At 49.9% G+C, this 27458-nt stretch overlaps 1 protein-coding gene across 7 annotated transcripts in view; it reads left to right on the top strand.

Annotated features, from left to right (window-relative positions):
- The first annotated feature begins 3610 nt into the window (after positions 1-3610).
- The window catches only part of ARAP3 (ArfGAP with RhoGAP domain, ankyrin repeat and PH domain 3), a 35468-nt gene continuing 11620 nt past the window's right edge, over positions 3611-27458 (top strand). The window contains exons 1-17 of one of the 7 annotated variants that reach the window (XM_047865885.1): positions 13597-13639; positions 14304-14346; positions 16150-16690; positions 16807-16868; positions 16966-17077; positions 20898-21098; positions 21258-21327; positions 21599-21719; positions 21814-21998; positions 22088-22194; positions 22690-22889; positions 22988-23073; positions 23216-23398; positions 23556-23691; positions 24318-24434; positions 24873-25020; positions 25148-25250. In XM_047865885.1, the coding sequence (XP_047721841.1) occupies positions 16167-16690; positions 16807-16868; positions 16966-17077; positions 20898-21098; positions 21258-21327; positions 21599-21719; positions 21814-21998; positions 22088-22194; positions 22690-22889; positions 22988-23073; positions 23216-23398; positions 23556-23691; positions 24318-24434; positions 24873-25020; positions 25148-25250 (2355 nt within the window). In that variant the 5' untranslated portion in view covers positions 13597-13639; positions 14304-14346; positions 16150-16166. Of the gene's footprint in view, positions 3622-13596; positions 13640-14303; positions 14347-14480; positions 14542-16016; positions 16691-16806; positions 16869-16965; positions 17078-20897; positions 21099-21257; positions 21328-21598; positions 21720-21813; positions 21999-22087; positions 22195-22689; positions 22890-22987; positions 23074-23215; positions 23399-23555; positions 23692-24317; positions 24435-24872; positions 25021-25147; positions 25251-27458 lie in introns of those variants that run through there. The other 6 variants (XM_047865723.1, XM_047866062.1, XM_047865797.1 and 3 more) reach the window with 6 other exon arrangements.

The raw sequence follows: 27458 nt of genomic DNA, 5'->3' as shown, positions 1-27458 counted from the left end.
AGACTTTGTCCCATCTTGACCAGTATCTCCCAGTGAGAGAAGAAAAGCTGGCTGAACCTGTCTCCCGAGACACATGCATGATATCTCCACCCATGTCAAACCTAGGACATGGCCCTCTAAGACCCCAGGTACCAGGCAGCACTGCTCTCTCCTTCCCTCCTGGCCTGAGTGGTGTGGGAGGAGGGGCAGCTCTACAGGAAATAGATAAAACTGCTAGGGGTGGGTCTGCCCAGACAATCTGCTCTCACCTTCAATAAGCATCATCCACAATGACAGCCACATATGAACATTCAGTACATGCAGCACTGAATAAAGTACATGTTTATGTGCATTATCTCATTGAAAAGATACAAAAACCCTCTGAGTTAGGTATGACTGACCTCATTCTACTGGTGAAGAAATTGAGATCCAAAGAGCTTAAGGAAACTACCAAAGGTCACGCAGAACCAGGACTTAATTGAACTTGGGTCTGTCTCCTTCCCAATTACGGGCTCTTAACTACCACCGTATGTTACCTCCCCCAAACCTCCTTCCCCACTACACTTACCAAGCTCCTAGGGCATGCTCCAGGGAGCAGGCAGCACCTGCTCTATGATGTCATCCAGGGCTTGTGCTATGACGTCAAGGACCCAGTGTGCCTGCCCAGCCCCACCTGTGGGGACTTAGTAGCATTAAGGTCAGAGAAAAGAGAAGCCTAGATGACACAGAGCTGGGTTGGGACCAGCTGGGGAGGGGGCTGATGCAAGAAAGGGCCCACACAACTAGCTTCAGTTGGAGGCTTGGCTGTGCCATCCCCCATACATTTCCTTGTTCGAAATGGAGCGTGGAGCCCCGGAAATCAGGACAAAAGCACCACCCACAGCTCTGGTCTCGATGACTCAGATTCCACCTCCCACAGCCTCCTCCTGTGTGTGTTTCTGAATGTGTGTGTACCCGAGCATGTGCCCTGCCAGTGCGTGAGGCTGTCAGCTGTGCACGCGTGTATGCACATGCATGCACAAGGATGAGTCCCCATGTGTGCATGCCAGAACTCTGCCCATCTGCATACCTCTCTTAAAGCCCAAGCCCTCAGAATACAATGACCAGCAAGGTCAATGATAATCACATTATTAATAGCCAATGCGCTTCCTATGTTCTTCAAAGGTACTGTGCTAAGCACTTTACGTGTAGTATTGAGTGGAATCTTTACAACAACCTTATGAGGTGAATACTATCATTATTCCCATTCTGCTGCTGATGAAACTGAGGCTCAGAGAAGTTCAGCTGTTTTTCCAAGGCCACACAGCCAGGAAATGGTGTAATTTTCAGAGGCCAAAGTCTGTGCACAATAAGATGTGGTTCCCTCCCTGCCCTCTCTAGAGAGTTTGGAGAGAAGACTCCAAGTGTCCAGCCAGGGTCCCTGAAGGAAAGGGGACCAGAAGCCAGAGTTTTGGAAGAGAAAGGGGGGTAAATATCAGATAGATTCCTGAACAGGAGGGGGGCAGGGCAGCTGTCTCTCAGAACAGGTGTCAGAGAAGCTGTGACAGCCACTTAGAACCACAGTGGCAAGCCTCCTTTACATGGCGATTTGCATATATTTGCATGCATTTGCATCACCAAATCTGTGGAAACGGCCTTAATGGTCCCTGCCTCAGAAGACTGGCAGAAGCTGAGAGGGTGGGAGTGACAGGGAGGGCCTGGGGAATTCAGGAAGGGAACGGAGGCAAGAGGCAGTGCTGTGGAGGCACTGGGAGGCGCTGGGCACGGCTCAATTCGTAGAGGAAATTGAGAAGATATTCTCCCGCGTGCCCCGGGAAGCCTCCGCGCCCTGAGTCCATCATCCCCTGGAGGATTCGGAGGGTGGGGAGAGCAGAGGAGGGTTTGAAACCTGGGTCGGTGGGCAGAGCTCGGGAGGACGGCCGAGGCTCATATCTGGGTCGGGACCCTCAACCCCGGGTCCTGGGAAGGCTGGCCAGAGGAGAGGGGATGGCCTTGCTCTGCGTCTCTCCACTGGGGGGCCGCCCACTCGGTCACCCGAGCTCAGTGACTCGGTGTTGGGGAGCCATCTAGTGGACATGCTCGGGAAAGCGCCCCCTTCCTGCCCATTCTGGCACAGCCCCCTCCTCTGGTTGCCTGCACAAAACGTGTTTCTGCTTTGCCAGTGCTGAGAAAAGGCGTGGTACTGAAGTAGGGAAGCTGAAGGCACTCCATGGCAGAAAGGTTGCATCTCTGCTGTTTTTCCGCTAGGCCCCATTTACTCATGTTTCATATTTTGCCTGTGAATAAGCGGAAGAAGCTATGTTCCCACTTCAAGGGGGGCGGGGGGGGGGAGCAAGAAAGTTCATTTTTCTCTGAGTTTTGTCCTAGGCTCCAAACACCTGATAACATCTAAGAAGAGCCAGATCCCAAACATGTTCCAGGACATTACCTTCAAACAAACCTCAGCTGATGCTGGCATCAATACCCCTACCTTCTTCAGTAACTTATGAAATAACACCTATTGTTCACCTGACACCCGCCTTTGATTGGACCCTACCATGGACTCCTGAAGAAACACATACCCTAGATCTTTTTTTCAGTATAACCCCCTATGGCCCCAAGCAACGACAAAACTCATTCCTATCCCCTTCCCAAGCCTCCTAGACACTCCGCTATTTTCTTCACTCATGCTATTCAGCAAACTCTGTTTTCACTTTCTCTGGCTCACGTTTGACTTCTATCCTGCGTGAAGCCAAAGGTCTTCTTGACTGATCCTGTTGGACTCTCCCCTAGGTCCTCAGATGCAGCCTTCCTGCATCAGTGCAACCTGGTCCCGTGGCCCACGTCTGAGTGGGATTTCGATTCTTCTGGAGGATCACCCTCAGGGAGCTTCCCGCAGGGCTCAGGCCAGGCTAAGATGGGCTAATACAGCTGAGAGGCTAAGAGCTTAGGCCTTAAAGTCAGAAAAACATGGCTGTGCCAGTTGCCAACAGAGTGACTTTGTCAAATGAACCTCCTAGTCAGTTACCTCATCCGTAAAATGGGGGTAATAGTATTTACTTATGAGAATGAAAGAAGACAATCTATGCCACGAGTTTATTAGTAGGGTCAAGACTAGACAAAATCAAGTGCCTGGAACCCAAAATTTAAAGGATTTGGGACTTGTATGACACTGAGATCTTCTTAAAATTTGTGTCCTAAGCTCCTTGTTCTTTTTGCTCTAGTCTTGGCCCTGACTATTACCACATTGTGGGGCACACGAGGAGCACCTCATGCGCAGGAGCTATTGTTGATGTTGTTACCATATTGTTACTGCTGTGAGGATGCTAAGGTATTGGGAAGGCAGCACCCTACCCCCAAGGCCCAGGAGGAAGTAGCACCCCATCTCCCTGCTGGCCTGGTTCAACAAGGGTGTGAAGTGAAATTGGAGGCCAGAGGGGCGAAGGACCACTTCCCAATAGTCAGGAATAGAGAGGAAGTCACAGGCAGATAGGAGTGGAGGGGGATATTGGATCATAAAGCTTGTGTGGCTTCTCAGAGTTCCTGTGATCACCCAATGACAAGGAAGGGACCCACAGATGGTCAGTGTGATATGGTGGTGAGAGTCTGAGGTGGACTGATGTCATATTATGGCCCTCTGAGGGGTGACACCAAAAGACAGTGGTCAGGGGAAGTACTATCCAGTGCGCAAAAAACTGTGAGCAGTACATTTGGTTGTCAGCTTCATGTAGAAGAAGATGTGGTCTGAGATGTGGATATCCCCTGACTCCTGGGAAGTTGTGAATCACTTGGCTCATTGGTCAGGAGCCTAGAAAGAACAAAACCAAGATCACTGAGAAAGAGGGCTATGGAAAGACAGATGGACAGACTTTTGGAAGTGGGCACCAAGCGTGCAAACTTCTGGGTCTCAAACACCCTGCAGAGCAGGAGAATAGGAATGAGATAGGAAAGGAGACAGAAATGACAGGTTGCTGTCAACACAGCAGACACAATGATTCATGAGGTGAGTGAATCTTTTCCTGTCCACCTCAAATGTCTGAACAATAGCTTTTGATTAGAATGGTCATGGTGCCAGGAATGGGGGTCATGTATGGGCCCAACAGCATGGGCTCCCCTCACTAAGGCTGAGCTCATCCTACCACTCTGAGGGCTCAAACTGCTTACAACAAGCCCCATGCTGAACACCTGGTGTGGTTCTCTTCCTCAGCAGACCAGCCTAGTCCCTGGTGGCACATGGCTTGCACTGAATCCCTTCCTTCCACCCTGGAGGGGACAGTTATTTGTCCTTACTATAACCAGTGTGTGCTTGGGGTTTGAGTTTGTCTTCCTTGTCCACAGTGCTTCTACAAGGAAGGTACAATAATGAGGTCACCTAAGACTTAAACATCATCAGCTCTTACATTTAGATTTTGATCCATTTTGCATTAATTTTTGCATATGCTATGAGGTAATGAAATGGTGGTAAATTCAACAGATACATTGGTCTTACTAAGTTGTGCCTCATCACCCAGAAGCAGTGGGCCTGGCAGAACAGTGGAGCAGCCTGTGCAATGCTCAGAAGTTGCTGGCAGAAACATGACACGTGTGGGTTTGGGCCCAGAACTTCTGGACATGGTATTTGTTTGATAGCACTTTGTCCCCTATACCTGGAAATTACAGGTCCCATAATCAATGTGGAAGTGCAAGTGGCCCATCTTACTCTCAGATCTGCACAGTTTTTGCTTCTTGTTCCCAAAACTTTAGGCTCTGCTTGTTAAGGGTCCTAGTTCCCATGCAGGGCCAACTGTATGTACCAGGGAACAGAGTAACATTCGTACTAAACTGGAAGCTGTGACTGCTCTTTATGCCAGGGGACCAATAGCAAAAAAGGACATTCATTGCTGGATTGGTCAAGCCATTGATCCTGATTGCCAGGAGGAATAAGAGCAGTAGATAGAATACATATCGATGCAATAAGGGCAGGGAAGGCTGTGTCTGAACCCTGCCAGGAGTTTCACTGGACATCTCTTAGAAACTCCCACCCAGTTGTAATTGACGATGGACAACTTCAACAGTGACAATCCCCAAAGGGAAGGCAACCAAGGGATCAGTGCTCCCAGGGACGAAAGCCCATATAATCTCATCTGGCAAGTAGTTTAGATCTGCAGAGGGTTAACTGAGGATAACAGAAGGAGGGAGACAAGATCAGTTATGGAATCAGGACCAGCTACAGTAGTGGGGACTAAAGCTTGCTTCATTAACCCTCCTGTCCTTATCTTCCTTGGGATCACAGCTAGCATTACCTTGAAGGAGCTTTGTTTACAGTGGACTGTACCTCCCTTTCTGCAGAAAAAGTAATGATAGCTTTGTTCTCTTGGACAAAACCGGAGGCCCCATGTTGTAGTAGGGAAGTCAGATATAATGCAAGGGCGTGAATGGATCTCAGTGGCACGAGGGCTGGACCATATTGAGATGGAAACCTTTCTTCTCGAATGACTTGACTACCTCCCTACTCTCTCTGACATTGCCCCCCACCTTCAGGCTTAGACGAAAGGCCACACTTCATAGTGGTTTCTGAATGCCACCAAGGGTTGGTTGACAGAACCCAGAAGCTTGCTGTGAACCTTGCCCCATGGGGATAGGTTGTGGGTAGAAGCTATGGGCCACTGCAAGGTGTGCTTCCTCCTTACAGCCTTCTAGAGGAGTCCCACCGCATGCTGAGTGCACACACTCAGGCCAAGCAAACTGCAGTGTCTTTCTGTGGCCCATGTGAAGCAAGTCAAGACAGTAAGGCATTGCACCACCTTGCTTTGTGTCTTCTGTGCACATATTTCCCTCTTCCTCATCCTTAGCCCCCTGGGCTTTCACCTGAATCCTGGCCATAAGCTCTGCTTCTAGAGGGCCTAAGACAAGGGGGTTCGGAGATTTGTCTCCCTCTATGTGTCCCACACCAGGGTCAGTCCCAGAGCCTGAGTCTGACCAGTCCAGCACAGCTGCTGAAACCAAAGAAATAGAGACTCTATGGGGGGCAGGAACTGACCAACTATTTTTTCCAGATGGGGGGCAAAGGGGTGGACATCTGAGAGATAAGGGAGGAGAGGGTGGGCAAGAGCAGCAAGGAGGGAGAGGAGGGCAGAGGGTAGAAAGTCAAGTCCTAGTGAAGGTGGTCCCCTGTAAATGGATCTATGTAGGGAGTTTTCTGAGGAGGAGTGGCTGGATCCAGCAGGACAAGGGAGAACAATATTCCCTCCCTGCACTGAGTGGACACACGCATCCATGCAGGCTGGGAGTGAGTTTCTCTAAGCCCCCTCAGACCTCCATATTCCTGAATGGGGGCAGTGTCTGACTCTCAGCTGATCTGGAAAAACAGTAAAAAATCAGGAGTGAGTGCTCGTGCTGGGGCCAGGAGGAGGCAGAAACAGGTAGAAGGTAGAAGTTCAGGTAGAAGGTCCAGAACAGCACACAATAATCACTCCCTTTTCTAGTGCAAGGAGGCCAAGAGGGGCTAGACTGGGGCCAAGGGGCACCCCCTCTTGGCCTAGGTCTTCACCCTCTGACTACTTCAAATCCTCCAATTTATAAACACTGCAGGCCCATGACACAATCCCATCTCCAGAGTACAGCCTCACATTGCATTGGACTCTGTGCCCCAAGAGGAACCAGCCCAGTGGCATTCGGGTGGCTTGCTGGGAAGCAGGGCAGGAGGAAGTCCGGTCAAGACTGAGAAAAAAGACTGAATGTCCCTCATGTCACCCCTGTACCCTAGCCTTCATCCACCACCTTGCCTTTCTTTAGATGTGTGGGGATGGGAATGCAAGCTGGTGCAGCCACTCAGGAAAACAGTAAGGAAGTTCCTCAACAAACTAAAAATAGAACTACCCTACAACCCAGCAATTGCTCTACTAGGTATTTATCCAAGGGATACAGGTGTGCTGTTTCAAAGGGACACATGCACCCCCATGTTTATAGCAGCACTATCAACAATAGCCAAAGTATGGAAAGAGCCCAAATGTCCATCAATGGATGAATGGATAAAGAAGATGTGGTATATATACACAATGGAGTATGACTCGGCAATCAAAAAGAATGAAATCTTGCCTGTTGCAACTACATGGATGGAACTGGAGGGTATTATGCTAAGTGAAATTAGTCAGTCAGAGAAAGACAAAAATCATATGACTTCACTCATATGAGGACTTTAAGAGACAAAACGGATGAACCTAAGGGAAGGGAAACAAAAATAATATAAAAACAGGGAGGGGGACAAAACAGAAGAGACTCATACATATGGAGAACAAACTGAGGGTTACTGGAGGGGTTGTGGGAGGGGGGATGGGCTAAATGGGTAAGGGGCACTAATGAATCTACTCCTGAAATCATTGTTGCTCTATATGCTAATGAATTTGGACGTAAATTTTAAAAAATAAAAAATTAAATTAAAAAAAAAAAGATGTGTGGGGAGTGCACCAGGCTGGGGACAGAAATCTTGGTATAAAACTGTGGTCTGCTTGTTCCTGGAGTCATCCCAGTCATTCTCCTTCCAGGCAAAGGCAGAAAGAGGGGCAGAGTAGTTGAGCCTGAGCCCCAGGCAGTTGGCTCTGCTTGCCTGGGATACACAAATGGGACTGGAGGGGCCCACCTATGATAGAGTGTGTGGATATTTTTCTAAGATGGAGTCTATAACTGTCAAATTCTCATAAAAGTTTAAGATCTGCCTGTGCTGTCCAGTATGGTAGCCACTAGCTACATGTGGCTATTTAAATGTACATTAAAAATAAAATAAAAATTAAATTAAATTAAAAAAAATAAAATAATTCAGCTCTTCTAGCTCACCTTTCAAAGCCACAATTCAATGTCTTAATGACCATATGTAGCTAGTGGCTACCATGTTGGACAGCATAGATACAGAACATGTGCATCTGTAAGTAAGTTCTGTTGAACAGTACTGCCTACGAATTAAACATTGTTTTCACTTTATTGAGGTATAACTGATAAGTAAATTGCATGAATTTAAAGTATACAACTTGATGATTTGACTTATATGTATATTGTGAAACAATTACCACAACAAAGTTAGTTAACACATCAATCACCTCACAGAGTTACCAGTCTGTGTATGTGTGTGGTGAGAACATTTAAGATCTACTCTCTTACAAATTCCAAGTATATAATACAGTAATGTTAACTACAGTCACCATGCTGAACATTAAATTGCTTTCCATTAACCTTGCACAGGTAAACTGAGACCTAAAGTGGAGGTAATCTGCCCAAGGCCCCAAGGGGAGTCAGTGATAGTGGCAAGAATCATAAATGCCCTTCATAAAATATAAAACTGCATAAAAATATCTTCTTATACATACAGCTTAGTGTTCCACAACAGCCTGGGATGGAAGGAGACAGGGCGCTAGTTGGGGCTCTAGATGGGGGGAAGGGAGGTAAGCTGTGTTTGTTCCTCCCACCCCACTCCCAGGGCTGCCCCAGCCCTTCAGGATAAAGGAGGCTTAGAGTTCTGGAAATACTTCCCCTCCCCCATGATGACCTCATCCTCACAAAAATGTGAGAAGGGCAATGGGAGGGGTTTCATGGAGGGAAGCTAAAGGGGGGGATTGTGGGTGGGGAAGATGGCACAGTCCCCAAGCCGAAGAAATTAGGGGGTGGGGAGAGCTGTACTGATCCTAACCATGCTCCATGCAGCCATCTTCCTAAAATCCAAGTCTGAACCTATAACCCCATGCTTGTACTCTTCTTGGAACGGAGACCAAATCCCAACCAAGGACAAGGGTCTATATGGCCTGGCCCCTAGGCCCCTCAATCTCAGCTGGCCCCAAACTCCCATCTCTTTGCTCTGTCTCTATTACTAGATTTGCTCCCACCTCAGGACTTTTGCTCTTGTGGTTCCTTGGCCTAGGATACTCTCCCTCCCAGCCCTAAGGAAGTCCTAGCCATCTTTCTGATCTCAGCCTAAGCACAGCTTCTGGGAGAAGCCTTCCCAGAACCCCCAGGCCAGGACAGCTTCCTCTGTTATATATTCTTATACTGCTTCCCTTTGGAACACTTGTTTTGGCTTGTAATTACTCTACACATTTATTTGGGGGTTCTTTGGTAAATGTCTCATTCCCCTAGCAGACCAAGCTCTCCACAGTCTGTTTTTGCTTATTGTTATATCTCTAAACCCTTGAGCAGTGGTTGTCCCAGAAGAGGTGCTCAATAAAAATATGAGAAATAAATGAAATGATTGAATGGAGTTTTCCTTCCTGCAAGAAACATGCTCTTCAAAGGCCATGTCCACTCCAACTGGCCCATCTCATTAGGACACAGTGTGGGTGGTGCATGTGCCCTCTACCCACCCAGAGAGGGAAAGCAGGGGAAGAAATGTGCCCAGGAGGCCCCTGGAGACAGCAGAGGTGATCAGGAGAGCAGGAGTGCCAGGATATTGGATGAGGAGTAACAGAAGTGGTGGAACCCACAAGATGACAACCAGGAGATGGTGGAAACACAATGAGAGCAACGTGGTCTAATCTGGCAATAGGATGCCATGAGATGATTGAATAAAACAAGACCCTGGATGTACCAGAGTGAGGGTATAACAGGTAAGCTGGTTTGAATCCAGAGTCACTGTGGAAGTGACTGGCAAAAATCGAAACAAGGAAGGGGAAACATTTATTGAGCACTTACAGGGCATCAAGCTCTTTCCACGTACCCAAGTATTCCCATAGATTAATCTTTATGACAACCCTGTAAAGTAGGCCCTATTACCATCTCTTTTCCTTGCAGAAAAGGAAACCAAGGCACAGAGAGACTAAGTAACTTGCTCAGGTCACATAGCAGGTAAAGGTGGATCAAGATTGTACTTTGGAGACGGCTCTTACTTCCTGCATCATACCATCCCCTTCTGGTGAACAAAATGGCTCCCTAAGTGATTGTGGTTGCAGTGGTCTATGATTTGGGTGGGAAGGTGGAAGAGCAAAGAGAGACATGGAAAGGGTAGTGGAATATTCCTTCCGCAATCCCCACTGCTTGGTTCTGTCCTTCCTCTGCTCGCCGGTACACCTTTTGCCCCACATGTTAGTCACATTTATTCTTACTCCTTCCCTGAAAAATGCTAGAGAGGCTGAACCAAACCACACAATAAAGAGTAAGAGCAAGAGAAAGTCTGTACTGGCCAAGGGGAGGACTTTGAGGAGATGGGGTATAGATGAGAGAGAAGCCCAGACAAGTGAGGTTTGTGACCAACACAGAAGGGTTATTGTAGGTTGTAAGATCTTTTGAGAGATGAAACATTGGAAAACCTGTTCATTCTTTTTGGTTTCTGGCATATACTTTATTTTTAAACTGTGGTTCCATGTATACATTGGGTCACAATGAGCCCTGCCATTGTCATTTGGGTTAAACCAGAGCAGGCAGATCAGATGGTGATGGTCAATAATGGGGCCTCTCTTGCCTGGGTGAACTGGTAGGACTTCAGGGTAAGGTTTGGAGAGAGTCCTTTCCTATTACCCTGAGCCCACCAGGCCCTGAAGGAGTCACAGGCAGTACCCCAAAAGGGAATGGCAGCTCAGCCCAGATCCCCAGGCATGGAAGCCCTTGGAAGAAAGTGAGTTCCCTAGCTCAGCCTGGTATGGCTCATCTCGCCGTAGGCAAACCTCTTGGATAGTGAGGATAAAAGAGGTCTGGCTAAAGAGCAGGGACCCACAACAGCCTCCCAGAGAAGCAGCCCCTCCAGGGGACACTAGCCACCCACGCAGTCTCCATCTCACTCCTAAGAACTGGTTCACTTCCCACACTACCATTCGCCTCACCCTTTTTCCCTAGGGTGTCTTCCGTGACTACTCTCTGTCCCCATTTTCTCAGACCAATAGCCCTCCCCTCGTCTAAATCATCTTGGGAGGCATACACCCCCCAGGGGAACAGATGACTTGGCTGCTCTACCCCACTCTTAAATATTCAGAGAAAAGATCAATCCCAGAACTCTGTGCTCCCCATCCTTGAGCCCACTGAGCTCCCTTCTGCCCATCCACCCCGGGGGCCAGGGCAGACATCTGCTGCAAGCTCAACCTCTGAGTCCACGTGCCTGCACACCAGACCTGGTCAGTACTCTCCCCTTCTCTCCCCAGGCATGAGGAGGGCAGAAGGCAGCCTCAACATCTGGATTGTTGGCAGTGTGGAGAAAGATCCACTGTATCCAAGTTCAGGGTCACAAAGGTTTCAGCCCTTATCTTCCAGAGCTTGGAATGTTTCCATTCACTACCTTCATTTTTACTCATCTCTGTTTTGACCTGTTTCTGTCCTTAAGAAGATTGAGAATATGGGGTGCCTGGGTGGTTTAGTCGGTTAAGCGTCCGACTTCAGCTCAGGTAATGATCTCACAATTTGTGAGTTTGAGCCCAGCATCTGCTTCTGTGCTGACAGCTCAGAGCCTGGAGCCTGCTTCAGATTCTGCCCCTGACACAGAATCTGCCCCTCCCCCACTCACGCTCTGTCTCTGTCTCTCTCAAAAATAAATAAACATTAAAAAAAAAAGAAAGAAAGAAAGCCTCTTTAGAAAAAAAAGAAGAAAAAGAAGAAGGTTGAAAATGGAAGAGGGAGTGGGGAAGGAACCCCTGTGCCTCCCTGGCTAGAGTTATAAGCCCAGGGGTACTCCCTCTTGTAGCTCTCAATGACCCTAGAATTAGAATTCTCTTTGTCTCACTGGGCTCAGGTTACAGAAATCTTTGAATCTGCCCTGTCCCCTCAGTGACGAATTATGGCGTCAAAGAGAGAAACACAAACACAGACAAAGGTAGAGAGAGAGGTGGGGCAGAAAGAGAGGCAGACACACAGAAAAACCACAAAGAAGATTCTGAATGAAGAAAGACGGAACTGTATGCACCAGAAGACAGAAAGACAAAGAATAAAAGAGAAATAAGAGAAACAGAGAAACAGATATGGGAGGTGTGTGGCAGAGAGAGACAGAGAAAAAGAGAAACTGAGAGAGCCAGGGAGAAAGAGAGAAGGAAGATACAACTCAGGGACAAGAGTCTTCACCCACCACCAAATGGCTGAACCAGACAGGGAACATAGGGTCTGGGGAGAGAGCTGGGTCTTCCTTTCTGCAGCTCTGCCCTGACCCTCTTACTCAGGTATCCTCAGTGTGGAGTCACCAAACTTGGACGGGAAAAAATATTATATTATTTAGCTAATCTTATATTATATTAATCTTAAATTATATAATTTAATCTTATATAATCTTAAATTATATTATTTATATAATTATTTATATAATTATTTATTATATTATTTATATAATTTAATCTTACATAATCTTAAATTGTATTATTTCAGCTAATCTCTAGCTGAAATTTAGCATTTCCTTCCACTATGATAGTAGCAACAAACCAGTCACATTAGCCATAACAATGGCTTTGTCACCGATAAAAATCACTTATATTTTTGTATCATATTATAGTATCGTAGATATTTTGAAATATCATTCATGTTCTTCACTGCTTCAAAATTATGTGAGGTATCAACCTACTGCTAGATCTTATTTAAAGCATTAATAAAGCACATATATTACTATATCACATTAAAATAGTTTAAAAACTGTATTACAATATAATTGGTTTCCTTTGTAATCCTACATATTTCATTTTATGCATTTTAAAACATTATGCTGAGAATGGTTACATAGGTTTTGCCAGACTGCCAAAGGGGAACTTGACACAAAAAACGTTCAGAACTCTTGCATCTGGCCCCTCCAAATTATCTCTCTAGATTCCCTGTGCCCTATAGTTATTTACTCAATTCCCTTTTCTTGCTGGGTTACTGGGAAATGTGGAAGAGGAAGGCAGCCAGGAGCTGAGAGAGGAATGAAGGAGAGAGGCAAGGAAGGGAGGTTGGGAGAAAATATCTTACACCACTAAGCAATAGAAGGAAAGTTCATCAAGGGCACAGGGATAACTCTTGAGTCAAGGTCAGCTGTCACAGGAATCCCCTTATTTTCCAGGAATGGGCCTACCTTAGGATCTCTGCTGAGTTTGGTCATTGGATGGGAGCAACCCCATGGGAAGCTGGCCTTAAACTGCGAGTTGATGGATTTCAGAAGGCAGCAGCTAAGGCCTTTGGTAAATTTTCAGTCTTTGTAGTTGGAGGTCCATGAAGAGCATTCTCCTGGCCCCACAGTTGCCCATCCAGAGAAATGTCTCCTTATCTGTAAAATGGAGGTGATAAAATCCCCTATCTTAAGAGTTGTTGTGAGGATTAATGGAAACTTGCAAAGCAATATTTGCACAGGGCCTGGGACAGAGTCGGCTCTCAGTAAGTGGCAGCCATTACTATGGTCATTTTAATAATTAATTATTATTATCATTCTCTTTCTCAGAGAGAAGAGCTCCAGGAGGCTGAAGGTAGCAGATCCTCTCCAAGCTGGGGCAGTTGGGAGAGGTGGGGACCACTTCACACTCCCCTCACCTTCTGCTGAGGCAGGGGTCTTCCCCTAGTTACTGACAGTTCCTTTGTCTGCTGACTCACAGCCAACTTCCTCTCATACAAACAGGAAAACACAGCGAGCCAGTGGTGTCCCCCCCCCCCCCCAAACAACACCACACATAGCTAAACACCAGCCCAACTCTGAGGGGGAAGTGCCTCAGGCTCTGGGGGACAGGCTTCAAGGCTAGGGCTCCAGGCAAGATTGGGAAAAAGGAGAGGAGCCATTTCTCCTCAGGTAACACCCCCATCCCCCTACCTCCGCCCCCCACCTCACCAAAAAAAAAAAAAAAAAAAAAAAAAATGGAGTACGAGGATGAAGAGAAGGGGCTTCTCCTAAAGAAGAAAAGACTTCTTGCTGGGTCACTGAGCTTGCAGGGCGCCAGGCTTATCCCCTAAAAGGCAGCCCCAAGACCCGGGTTGGGGGGTATGGGAGTAGGAATGTTGCCTTGCTGACCTTAACCTCTGGGAAGAAACCTAGGCCTGGCTCTTGGGGAGTTAGAAGCAGATGGGGACTCCTCTGCTAGGCATCGGCCCCTATTCCCTCACGTCAAACCTCTGGGCTACTGAAGGGGTCCCCAGCTTGGAAGGCTGTGGCTATCTGTGACTTCCGGATGCCAGCCTCCCTTCACTCGCTAACTGGGTGCCAGGGTCCAGCCACGGTGCTGGGCATGGGACAGGGGCTGCCACCCTGGGGGCTTAGGGCCCACCTCTTTCCCTCCTCTTTTGGCACGATGGGGAGGGAACAGCAGAAGGGATGCAAAGCCGTGCTCCAGGCCGCTCTCCTTTTCGCTCTGGTTCTACCTCTGTCACATCTCCATTCTGGTCTTTACCCCTTTGTCCCTCTCTCTAAAGCTGTCTTGACCTCCCGCTCCTGTTCCGGTCCCTTTCTCGGCCCCTAGGAAGACAGAGTTGGCCAGGCCCCGAGATAAGCGCAGCGGTTAGGTAAGGAGCCCAAACCTTTTGAAGGCCGGCGCTTGCACAAGGAGTGGCGGGGCCCAGCGGAGGGAACCGGCCGGCGGGGCGGGGCGGGGCCGGGCCCGTCGGGGGAGGGCTGAGGGGAGGCGGGGCCCGCGCTGCGCGACCCGAGCCTCGGACGGCGCGGCGGGCACCGGGAGCGGACGGCGGCCGCGTAGTGAGGTGAGGACCCCCGCGCCCACGGGCCCCTGCTTCCCAGACTCCTCCCCGTCCCCTCCTCGAGGGCCCCGTCCGCGCCGGCGGCCCTCCCCCGCCCCCCTCCCCGCCGTGACTCGCCCCTCCCTCCGGTGGCCCGGCCTCTGCCCCCTCCCTCCTCAACCCCCTCCTTCATCGCAGCCCGCGCTGCCCCGCGCTGCCTGGCCCGCCCCCGGCACTCCTGCCCCGCGCACCTCCGGGTTCCCAGTCCCGTGCCCTCGGGCTGGATCTGAGTCACTGGGAAACTGGGCTCTGAGTCAGGCCCTAACTAGCTTGGGTAAGGGGGCCCAGCTGCGGAGAGGCAGAAAGGCCAGAACTGATGCTGGGGCGAGAGGGAGTCCTGGTCAGGACCCCATGGGGAGAAAGTGTGTGATAACCTAACAGGCAGAGGTAGAGAGACAGAAATCTGGAGTCACATACACCTAAAGGTCTAGTTAAAATTGGAGACTCAGGCAAGGAGAGGCTTAATGACAGAGCAAAAGAAGGAGGGGAACAAAGATGGATTTAGATAGAGGCAGTGACCGATAGAGTGAGGTAGAGAAAGGGACAAGCAGAGAGAAAACTCCAGGGAGACAAAATCTGAGACAGGTCCAGAGAATAGACCAGGGTCAGGGTCAGGATGGCAGAACGGGACAGAGCCTCAAAGACTTGAGCCCAAAGGCATGGGAAAGGGAAAGGGAAAGCTCAGAGGAAGAAGATGTGGAGAAAGCAGAGGTAGGGGGATGTCATTTCACACTCTTGAGTCGCTATAGGGAGGGTGCTCACATGTGCATGCATGTGTGTGAACATGCTTCAGGTTGGTGGAGAGTGAAGACCCTGGAGTACCCCTGGCCTCTGGGCCCTCCTCTTTCCAGCCCAATTCTCCACCCTATCCCCATTCCCCAAGCAGCCTGTTTCCACAGCCAGGACCCCACTTGCTGAAACTAGTTAGGGCTCTCTGGGCAGCCTGACCAAGGCAGACAGGATGTGGGGGCGGCCAGGGCTGGAGGGACAGGAAGGAAGTCTGAGCAGAGACAATAGGTGGAAGGGGAGGAGGAACTGGGAATGACCAGGATTAGGATGGCCGAGCTTGTACCTCAGTTCTGAAAACCAGGGGGGTGGAATCTCCACCTCTTCCCTCCTCTTGTGCCACAGCTGCCCCTGTACCCACCTTAGGCCACATCATGAGGCCCCTCTTCCCACCATCCCATTCCATCCTGCCCCCGCAGGCTTCTGTCATCTTGTCCCATGCTGACTTGGTTGAATGCAATAAAGCAGAGGCAGAGCTTTGATCCAGACCTAGGGTGGTCAGGAGCATGGGGGCCAACACTTCCACCAATTTGTTGTGAGCCTGGGGCAAGCCTCTTCCCTTCTCTGAGCCTCAGTGTCCTCATCTGCAAATGAAGAGATTCCTCTATAATAAGAAAGCCCTTTCTGATGTTCTGGGACGGCTCTTCCTCCAGATTGCCGGCCACTGGTCATTTTTCTTTGGAGGAAGACAAGTCTGGTGCCTACCCCCTGTCCAGGCCTCAGACTTTGGGACAGGGAGGGGGAATCTCAGCCTGAGCCCTTCCTTCACCCTGCCGCTCCCCCCAGCAATGGCCTGAGCCCCCATGGCTGCCCCTCAGGACCTGGACATCGCTGTGTGGCTGGCCACGGTGCACCTGGAGCAGTATGCAGACACGTTCCGAAGGCATGGCCTGGCTACAGTGGGTGCAGCCCGGGGCCTGGGCCACGAGGAGCTGAGGCAGTTGGGTGTCAGCGCCACAGGTCACCGGAAACGCATTCTGCGCCTGCTGCAGGCAGGTGCTGCAGAGGGCTCCCTGGATTCCCAGTTGGACAGTGCCATGGAGCCATCCCCCAGCCTAGCCCCCCAAGCCCAGCCCCCGAAGCCTGTGCCTAAGCCCAGGACAGTATTTGGTGGACTCAGCGGCCCCACCACCACCCAAAGACCTGGAGCGAGCCCAACCCTCTGGAAACCAGAAGTGTCCAGGAGCCCAGAGTCCAGCCCAAGTTCCCCTCCTCTCCCCACCTCCTCCTCTGAGCAGACTTCAGCCTTGAATACTGTGGAAATGATGCCAAATGCCATCTACTTTGGCCTGGACTTAAGAGGCGGGGCACAGACAGCCCAGGACATGTGAGTGGGGCTGGCTTCCTTGGGATCCAGTGCTGGGTGGGGGCAAGAAGGTGCAGGACATGAGGGTTCCTCCTCTCTCCTCTCTCCCTTAATGATCACTAGACCTTTTCCCTCAGGACCCCAGACAGCTCCCAGGCAGCTGCCCCCACCCCTGCCCTCAGGCCCACAACAGGCACAGGTAGGTGGGTTATCATGGGTTGGGGGGAGAGAGACAGGTCCCTTCAGGACCCAGACATTCCCACCTGACCTCCTCTTCCTTGTCTCTCCCCTGCCAGTACATATCATGGACCCTGGCTGCCTGTACTATGGTGTCCAGCCCGTGGGGGTCCCAGGGCCACCTGACAGAAGAGAAGGCAGAGGTGTCTGTCAGGACCGGGTTGAACACAGGTGAGTAGTCAGTAGGGTGGTGATGGCAGGAAGAGAGAAGCTTGAGGAGCAGTCTGGTGGTGGCCATGGATCCAGTTATTCGTCACGTGTGTATTGAGTGTCCACTGTGTGCCAGCCAGGTACTCAAGATATAGAAGGACTATGGCAGACCCAGTACCCCCCTCAAGCCTCTTGTGACTCAAGGGCAGATAGGAACTGAAACAAGTAGACAAACAGATGGATATATAATTTACAATACGGAGAAATGCTTTTCTTGCTTTCATTTAACAAATCTTTATTGAGCATCTACTGCATCCCAGATGTTGTAGGTATTTGGGATAGATCAGAAATCCTTGTCCGTGTGGGGAGTCAAATAAAAATAAGTATAATAAATAAGTTACATCATATGTTAAAAGGTATTAAATACCATGGGGAAAAAAAGAGCAGGGTAAGAAGGCTGGGATGGAGTGAGGGGAAGTGGGCTATAATTTTTCATTAAGAGTTGCCAGAGTGTTTTCAAATGACACTTGAGCAAAATGAAGGGTGTGAGAGAGTTAATCATGACAGTGTCTGGGATAAGTGTCCCAGGCAGGGGGAGTGGCTAGAATAGAGGCTTCCAGGTAAACCCAGGAGTGGTGACAAGGCCAGTGGGGCTGGGGTATAGTGGCCAGGGCAGGAAGAGTGGGAGGAAATGATGTCAGAGAGGTAAAAAGAGTCAGATCAGGTAGGACCTTGTGGGGACTTTCGCTTTGACTCTAAGTGAAATGGGAAGCCACTGGAAGGGTTTTGAATACATTTTTAAGAATCCCTCTGGTTGCTGTGTTGGGAATGGTCAGTAGGAGCAAAAGCAGAAGTAGAGAGACCAGATATGAGGTTATTGCAGTAATCTAGATGACACATCTCAGACTAGGTCATGGTAGTGGAGATGGCAAGAAGTGGTTGGATATGAGTTATATTTTGAAGGCAAACTGTCATGTGAGAGACATTGACACTTGGGGTGTGAGAGAAAAGAGCAGTCAAGAATGACCTCAAAGATTTTAGTCTGAGCTGCACTGTCCAGTGTGGTAGCCACTAGCCACATGTGCTTACTGAACACATGAAATGTGGCTAGTCTGGAGTAAGATGTGCTGTAACTATAAAACTACCAAATTTGAAAGACTTAGCATGAAAAAAAATCAGTACTGGATGAATATGACAGAAGTAGACATAAATTATCTTACTTTTTATATGGATGACATAGTAAAATGTTAATATGTTGGGTATGTGGGATTAAATAAAATATAATTAGTTTTACTTGTTTCTTTTTATTTTTTAATGTGGCTACTAGAAAATCGAAAATTACATATGTGGTTTGCACAGTGACCTCTGTTGGACAGTGCTGTTTGAGCAACTGAAAGTTCCTGGAGTTGCTCTGATCTGACATGGGGAAACTGCACAAAGCAGGGGGTGGTGGGGAGATCGGGAGCTCCATTTTGGATGTGCTGAATTTGAGGTATATATTATAAGCCCAAGAAGAGATGACAAATAGAACATTGAATATACAAATCTGGAGTTTGGGGGAGAGGTCTGAGCTGGAGATCTAAATTTGTGAGTTTACAGCATCTACATGGGTGTATATAGCTGTGAGTGAGTGTCGATAGAGCAGAGGACCAAGATCAGAGTCCTGGCATACCCCAATATCAAGAGGTTTGGGAGAAGAGGAAGAACCAGCAAAACAGACTAAAAAGAAATGAGTAGTAAAGGAGAAGGAAAACCAGAAGAGTGTGATGTCATAGGAGCCAAGTGAAGACAGGAGGAGGGGGAGGTCAACAGTTCAAATGCTGCCAGGAGGTCAAGAAAGACAAGGACTGAGAATTGGCTTCTGGAATTGGCAACATGGAGGTCACTGGGGACCTTGACAAGAGGTAAAGGTGAAAGCCAGATCAAAATGGTCTCGAGATAACAGAAGGAGTTGGAAGGTACAGATGACATTTTTTAATTTTTCTGCAAAGAAGAGCACAGGGTTGAGTGGTTGTTATAGTGGAAGTGGAGTTAAGAAATGTTTTTTGTAGGAGGCAGTGTTACATATGTTTATAGATGGATTGCAGGGATGTGGTAGAGAGGGAGAATTAGTTGCTGTCGGGGAGAGGAAGGGGAGACAGTCTGGAGCAACATCCTTGTGTAGGTGAGAGGATGGTGCACAGAGGAGGGACTGGTTTCAGACAGGGATGTTTATGACAGCAGTAGAAGGAATGTAAAAAATGTGTGAAATTGGGTAGATGAGGCACTGGGAGTTTGTGGGGGTTCTTATCTGATTGCTTAAGTAAGCAATTTAAGTAAGTGTTTCTCACTTAAGTAAGAAACAAATAGGGTAGAGTAATGGTTTTCAACCTTAGCTGCACTATAGTCTGGGGAACTTTTTTTTTTTTTTTTTTTTTTTTTAGTTTATTGATTTTGAGAGAGAGAGAGGGAGAGCACACAAGTGGGGAAGGGGCAGAGAGAGAATCCCAAGCAGATTCTGCACCACCAGCACAGACCCTATGTGGGGCTCCAACTCACTAACCAAAACGGAGATCATGATCTGAGCCCAAGTCAGATGCTTAACGAACTGAGCTACCCAGGCAACCCAGCCTGGGGAACTTTTAGAAATAAACATTCATGAGCCCACTCCCAGATGATCAAACTTAAATGTCTAGGATGGGGGCCATATACTGGTATTTTAAGGTTTCCCAAGTGACTTTGTGCTACTGAGGTTAAGAACTCCTGGAAAGTGACAGAGAATAATAGAGGACTTCCTGGGAAGATGGCATAAGCAAAGACCTAAGGGCTGAGATAAAGCAGCCCAGGGAAGCATGTTCTGGGCAGAAGGAACAGCATGTGCAAAGACTCTGAAAGAGGAAGAGAAGGTGGCTAAACTGTAGTAAGCAAAGGCAAGGGTGATATAAAAGGAGGTCAGGGGATTGGGTGTGGGTCTCATTGTACAAGGTCTTACAGCCCATGTTAAGGGATTTGGATTTATCCCAACTGCAAATGAGAAGTTATGCATGATTTCATTGAGGGAAGGGGTGGTGGAGGATAGTGAAATGATCTCATTTGCATTAAATTTTTTTTAATGTTTATTTTTGAGAGAGAGACAGAGACAGAGCGTGAACGGGGGAGGAGCAGAGAGAGAGGGAGACACAGAATCTGAAGCAGGCTCCAGGCTCTGAGCTGTCAGCACAGAGCCCAACGCGGGGCTCAAATTCACAAACTGTGAGATCATGACGGGAGCTGAAGTTGGACGCTTAACCAACTGAGCCAGCCATGTGGCACCCTTTTTTTAAAAATTTTTTTTAATGTTTATTTATTTTTGAGAGAGAGAGAGACAGACAGACCATGAGCAGGGGAGGAGCAGAGAGAGGGTCAATTGCATTTTTAAAGGAGTGCTCTGGTAGTGATGGAAAGTGAGGTCCAAGGGAGGGCAGGAGTGGAAGCAGGTGACCAGTTAGGTAATTCATATCACCCTGGTGAGAACTCATGGGAATTTGGACCAGGGAGAGAAAGTCAAGCACTTTTTGGAGAGAGAACCAAAAAGACTTATTGATTAGATATCGGCAACTGTGGCAGAAAGCCAGCTACACAGCCTTTCCCCAACTTTTCTACCAAGTAATACTAATGGCAAAGGAGAGGGACTGAAATTTTTCCAGTAAAAAATCCAAGTGTGCTCAGGGAAAAGGCTCTATGATAATCTTTTGGGTTCCCAACATCCCCATTTCCCTGTTTGAAAAGTGATCCAGTACCTTCCAAACATTCTGTGAAGTGCTGTGGGTGGGGGTATCTAGGGACCTGGGTCTAATATATCTTCTCTCTTGCCCCACATAAGGCTCAGCAGGCAGGATCTGGAAGCACGGGAGGATGCTGGCTATGCTAGCCTTGAGCTGCCTGGAGATTCTACCCTCTCACTGCCCACCCTGGACATGGAGATGAATGATGACCTCATTTCACCCTATGCCAGCTTCTCATCCACAGCAGACCGCCCCACGCCCCTGCTCAGCGGCTGGCTAGACAAGCTCTCCCCTCAGGGGTGGGGCTACTGGGGAGGGAAAGGGAGGGTAGGGAGGGAGAAGAGGGAAGAGGGAGGCTGGGTGGTGGTGGTGGGTTGGGTCCCAGGTACTCCCAGACCCTAGGAACCCTCAGGATACAGCCTCCACCACTCACTCATCTTGGCCCCTGCCTTCCCCAGAAACTACGTTTTCCAGAGGCGCTTTGTGCAGTTCAACGGCAGGAGTCTGATGTACTTTGGCAATGATAAGGTGGGGGTCTGGGAGATGCTATGTTGGGCCTAGGGAAAGAGAAAGGGAAGGAGGGTTGAGAAAGGCTCGGGACTGGAAGATGGGAAGCCCAGGTCGGGGGCGGGGGGCGGTCACCACACGACTGATGTCAGCATCTAAAGTAGCTAGGTTAGCAGCTGTACCCCACTGCGTGTGGAATGAATGCCGATCTCATTAAAAGTTGGCGCTGGCCCCAGGGTCAGCACACATGGTTGAGTTGCTGTCCCTTTGGGTCACTGGGCTGTCTCTCCAGGATCCCTTCCCCAAGGGTGTGATCCCTCTGACTGCCATTGAGATGACCCGCAGCAGCAAGGATAACAAGTTCCAGGTCATCACTGGCCAGAGGGTGTTTGTGTTTCGCACAGAGAGCGAGGGTGAGAAGCAGGGCCCTACTGTGTCAGGGTGGGGGGCAGGGAAGCCATGTGAGCACACAGCTGCTGGCTAACCTGCTTCTCTGTCCCACACCAGCCCAGCGGGACACATGGTGCTCCACACTGCAATCCTGCCTGAGGGAGCAGCGCCTCCTGGGCCATCCCCGGCCCCCTCAGCCACCCCGACCCCTCCGCACAGGCATGCTAGAACTTCGTGGACACAAGGCCAAGGTTTTTGCTGCTTTGAGCCCTGGAGAGCTTGCCCTGTACAAGAGTGAGCAGGTGAGAAGGGCCTGGCCGAGGCCAAGGAGCCTGGCCTAGCCCATTCTCGTGTCTCATTGAACCTGTTCCAACCCCCACAATCCCACCAGGCCTTTTCTTCCGGCATCGGGATCTGCTTCATTGAACTGCAAGGATGCAGCGTTAGGGAGACCAAGAGTCGCAGTTTTGATCTGCTCACGCCCCATCGCTGCTTCAGGTGGGGCCCAGACTGGCAGGAGGCAGGGATGGGGGAGAGACTTTTTTTTTTTTAAGTTTATTATTTATTTTGAGAGAGAGAGAGAAAGGGTGGGGGGGGGGGGGGGAGGGAGAGAAAGTGTGAGTGGGGGGAGGGGCAGAGAGAGAGAGAGAGAGAGAGAGAGAGAGAAAATCCCAAGCAGGCTCTGCACTCTTGAACCCACAAACAGGGAGGTCATGACCTGAGCAAAGACAGACACTTAACAGACTGAGCCACCCAGGCACCCCTGGGGGAGAGACTTTTGAAGGAGACCCAGGGCAGGTAGAGGACTGGAGGCCTCTTCAGTAGGATGTCAGTGGGTGTGCACTGATGGAATTCCAGGGATCAGGGTCAAGGTCTCAGGAGGGTCTGGGCTGGCCCAGAAGTGGCCTGCAGGGCTTCCTGCAGGAATGGCTAGTGAGATGGGACAGGTAGGAGGGGGTATCCATGCCCACAGACTGGCTGTCCACCCCTCAGCTTCACAGCCGAGTCTGGGGGTGCTCGGCAGAGCTGGGCGGCCGCTCTGCAGGAAGCAGTAACCGAGACCCTGTCTGACTACGAGGTGGCTGAGAAAATCTGGTCCAATCGGGCAAACCGGCACTGTGCGGACTGTGGCGCCTCCCGCCCAGACTGGGCTGCTGTCAACCTGGGGGTGGTCATCTGCAAGCAGTGTGCAGGTGAGGGCTGGGGCCTTTAGCTAAAACAGGGAGAGGGAGCGGGGGCTGAGGCTGGAGGTTCTGGGTATCTATGCCACATACCCTTCATACCCTAACAGGTCAGCACCGGGCCCTGGGTTCTGGGATCTCCAAAGTACAGAGCCTGAAGCTGGACACAAGTGTTTGGAGTAATGAGATAGTACAGGTGAGGAGTCTGAAGAGGGAAAAAGTGGGGAAGATGGAAGAAAAGCATCCACAAAAGGCTGTGGGCCCAGCTTGAGGGCAGGATTGAAATGTCTGACGACTCAAGTTCCTGTCAGTTGCCTCTGCCCTTTGTCATCCTACAGTTGTTCATTGTCCTGGGAAATGATCGTGCCAACCGCTTCTGGGCAGGGGCATTACCCCCAGGTGAGGGGCTGCATCCAGATACAAGCCCTGGCCCCCGGGGAGAGTTCATTTCCCGGAAGTACCGACTGGGTCTCTTCCGGAAGCCCCACCCTCAGTATCTAGATCATGGCCAGCTTCTCCAGGTAGGAGGGACAGGTTGGGGCTGATGGAGGAGGGCAGTCTCTGAGTTGAAATGCCTAGACTTGGCGTGGGGTTGGGGCTGTTTCTGATGACTGGAGGACTGTCCCCACACTGTCAGGTTGGGTCTTGGGGCTGACAGAGGCCCTTCCCCTTCTGTAGGCACTGTGTGCAGCTGTGACAGGACCCAACCTGCTGAAGAACATGACCCAGCTCCTCTGTGTTGAGGCCTCTGAGGGCGAGGAGTCCTGGTCCCCCTCAGCACCTGATGGCAGCTTCTCTGGTCTCCTGCTCCCAGGTAATCCCCAGAAGGACCTCCTTTCTCATCCCCTAAGAATTCTCAACCCTGACCCGTGCCTTGATTGTTCCAGGGAGCCCCGTGTACCCTTTTACTCATCCCATCACAATGGCTCAGTTTGGGTAGTTTCCCAACCTTCTAGATCCTCTGGGTCCTATATCCTGAAGTCATGAAATGATCAATGGCACCCACTGCCTGGAATGGATCTGGATGTTTGAGGTGTTAGTGCTGGTGAACCCCTGACAAGGTCAACCCATAAAGGAGATCTCATCTCCCTGGGGAAGTCTGATCAAAGAAACGGTCATCTAATGATGCTTCTCTCCAGGGGTCAGGCCAGAGGGGCTGTGACACTTATAGGATGGCCCATGCTTAGAGGTTTCCACCCTGGGCTGACTGGGTGAATGGATGGCTGGTTGGGAGAGGCAGTGGGCAAGGGCTGGTGTCTTGCTTCCTAATACCATCTTTACTAATCTGGGTAGTAAGGGGTCCAGCCCCACTGGGCTCGACTTGGCCATGCTGCCACTGGAGTTGGGTCCCACTGTCTTCCTCAGTCTGATCCTTTTCCTGATGACTCAGGCCATCCCATTGCACTGCACTGAACTGACCACTTCTCCTTCCCCTTGCAGACCCTTCCCCTGGCGTGTACAATGAGGTGGTGGTACCTGCCACTTACAGCAGCTTCCTGTACTGTGGTCCCATCAGCAACAAAGCCGGACCCCCACCTCCTCGCAGGGGCCGGGATGGTGAGAGGCGAGCCGAGGGTGGGGGGAGATGGGGCAGAAACTGGGATGAGCAAGGTGTACCGCAGAGGGGCGGGAAGGGCAAGTAGGGCCACACCCTGGAGTGGACTAGGTGCTGGGAGTAAGAGAGGGACCATGCCTGCTGGCAGCACTGGGTGATAGATGAGAGCGTGTGCTGTGAAGTCAGACTGCCTGGGCCAAATCCCAGCTCTGCTACTTCCTACTAATGTGACTTGGGCAAACTACTCAAACTCTGGGCCTCAGTTTCCCTACCTGCAAAGAGTACTGAAGATGATACCCACCTCATAGTGTTGTTGTAAAGATTACGTGAGATCATACACAGGCAGAGGGTTTGGCATAGAAAGAATAAATATGGGAAATGGGAATTATGCCGGTAGGGACAGACATCTTCTGCCTGCTGACCATCAGCCTCCCCCTTAGCTCCCCCCCGAATGTGGTGCGTGCTGAGAGCAGCTCTGGAAATGTTTGTGTCAGAAAGCAGCCCTGAACCCCTCAGCCTCATCCAGCCCCAAGATGTTGTATGTCTGGGTGTGAGTCCCCCACCCACTGACCCAAGTGACCTTGACAGGTAACCACACCCCTTGACAGGTAACTACACCCCATGCTCCCTGCACTCCCCCTTTGCCCTTTGTGATCCTGAGCCTGCCAGCCCCTCTTGGTCCCCATTCTCCTCCTTAACCTCACTTTCTTTCTAGATTCCCCTTTTCCTTTGAGCTCATCCTTACTGGGGGGAGGATCCAGCATTTTGGCACAGATGGAGCTGACAGTCTGGAGGCCTGGACCAGTGCTGTGGGCAAGGTGAGCCAGCCAAGACCTCCTCCCTAACAGCCCATGGTTTCCCTGTCCCCATCCTGCCCTCTCCTGTTCCTACAGCCACCCCTACCACATCCACCTTCATTAACAGCTGTGCTAGGACCAGTGTTAGGCACTGCCCACTCAATAGCTCATTTAACTTTCACAACAACCCTGAGAGGAAAGGATTATCAGTATTTCACATACAGGGAAACAGAGTTACACAGGTTATGAAGTCACTTGATCAAGGTCACAGAGCTAGGAGGCAGCAGAGCCCAGGATTGAAAACAGGCCTTTGTCTCCAAAGCTCATGGCTTGAACCTCATTGCGCAGGCCTTCTTCCCAAGGAAAGGCTGCCTCTAACTCCCACTTCCCCCTTCCCCAAGTTCTCCCAGTGCACAGGTGAGGCTGCCTTTATGAGACCCAGCGTCTCCATTCCCAGGCAAGCTGGTCTCTCTGTCCTGCACCCTCTCCCTGCAATTAAAAGTTCGGGCCCTAGGGGTTCGTGGGTGGCTCAGTCAGTTGAGCATTGACTTTGGCTTGGGTCATGATCTGTCTCCATTCATGAGTTTGAGCCTCACATTGAGCTCGCTGCTGTCAGTGCAGAGCCCCCTTTGGACCCTCTGTCTCCCTCTCTCTGCCCCTCCCCAACTTGCGCTCTTTCAAAAATAAATGAATATTAAAAAAAAAAGTTCGGGCCCTAAAGTCAGATATCCTGGGATCTGAGTCCTCCAACTCTCAGCCTTGTGAGCTTTTCCATACAGATAGAGTGGGTCTAAAAGATACTCCCCTTGGCGTTGAGGATTAAGTGACATGTGAGACCTGCGCTGCTTGGCACACAGCAGGCCCTCCATCTGTGGGTGTTGAAATAGTAATGGTGATGACGATGCCAATTGCTCCAATCGCTCCCGTCCTTAACCGTTTTTTCCCTCAGTCCTGCTCCACCTTCAGCTTCTTATCACCCTGGTGCCCTCCTGACAACCCCTCAGAATAGTCGTGTGCCCTAGCAAGCATGCCCTTCCTCCTTAACCCCTGATGGCTGCCCTCCTCTGCCAGACTTATGAGCTGCTACTCTGCGGGGGTAGTTAGTGACTTCCCATTACCAAAGTCCAAGGGCCTCCTTCTGGCCTCACCAGGTCGGCCCTGCAGGATGTGACACACCTCTGTGGGAAATGCTCAAACATTCATTGGAATGTCACAGAGTGATTTTATGTGTAGAATCTACTTTTTATTTTTTATTTATTTTTTATTTTTTTTCAACGTTTATTTATTTATGGGACAGAGAGAGACAGAGCATGAACAGGGGAGGGGCAGAGAGAGAGGGAGACACAGAATTGGAAACAGGCTCCAGGCTCTGAGCCATCAGCCCAGAGCCTGACACGGGGCTTGAACTCACGGACCGCGAGATCGTGACATGGCTGAAGTCGGACGCTTAACCGACTGCGCCACCCAGGCGCCCCTAGAATCTACTTTTTAAAAGGGAGGGCTTATATTGTATATTTCTTTTTTCAGTTTACTTTTGTAGTAGTTCATTTTTATTGTTTTTTTTTTTTATTTTTTAAATTTTTTTTTCAACATTTATTTATTTTTGGAACAGAGAGAGACAGAGCATGAACGGGGGAGGGGCAGAGAGAGAGGGAGACACAGAATCGGAAACAGGCTCCAGGCTCTGAGCCATCAGCCCAGAGCCCGACGCGGGGCTCGAACTCACGGACCGCGAGATCGTGACCTGGCTGAAATCGGACGCTTAACCGACTGCGCCACCCAGGCGCCCCATTTTTATTGTTTTTTACAAAAGCACTATTAGTAACAGATTGGAATTTTGAACAAAAAAAAGAAAAGAACTCCTTGTTTCATCACCACAGGTAGCTGGAGAAGCACCATTTTGCAGACCATCTCCAACATTTATTTCTTCACGAATCCTCCCCTGACCCCTTAGAGTGGTGGGATTTCCCAGGGCATCGTGACTCTTCAGTTAGGGCATTTTGGCTGCCCATTCTTTCTTACCCTTACATCCCTTACATCCCTTACCCTTACATTTAAGGGCATAAGGCTGCCACATAGAATATCTTCTCTGTGTTGGCTGGAGCAAATTAAATTGAACTGAATTTCTTTCCTGTCTTTCTCCATCCATCTCCTGTGTTCTTGTGTCTTTCTTTTGTTCTCTCCCCATCGCTTTTCATCCCGGTCTTTCTTCTGCTCTCTCTTCGTGTC

The sequence above is a fragment of the Prionailurus viverrinus genome, chromosome A1, assembly GCF_022837055.1.
Source record: "Prionailurus viverrinus isolate Anna chromosome A1, UM_Priviv_1.0, whole genome shotgun sequence".
Taxonomy (NCBI): domain Eukaryota; kingdom Metazoa; phylum Chordata; class Mammalia; order Carnivora; family Felidae; genus Prionailurus; species Prionailurus viverrinus.
Note: the sequence above shows the minus strand (reverse complement) of the source record. Positions and strands in the feature narration are given on the sequence as shown.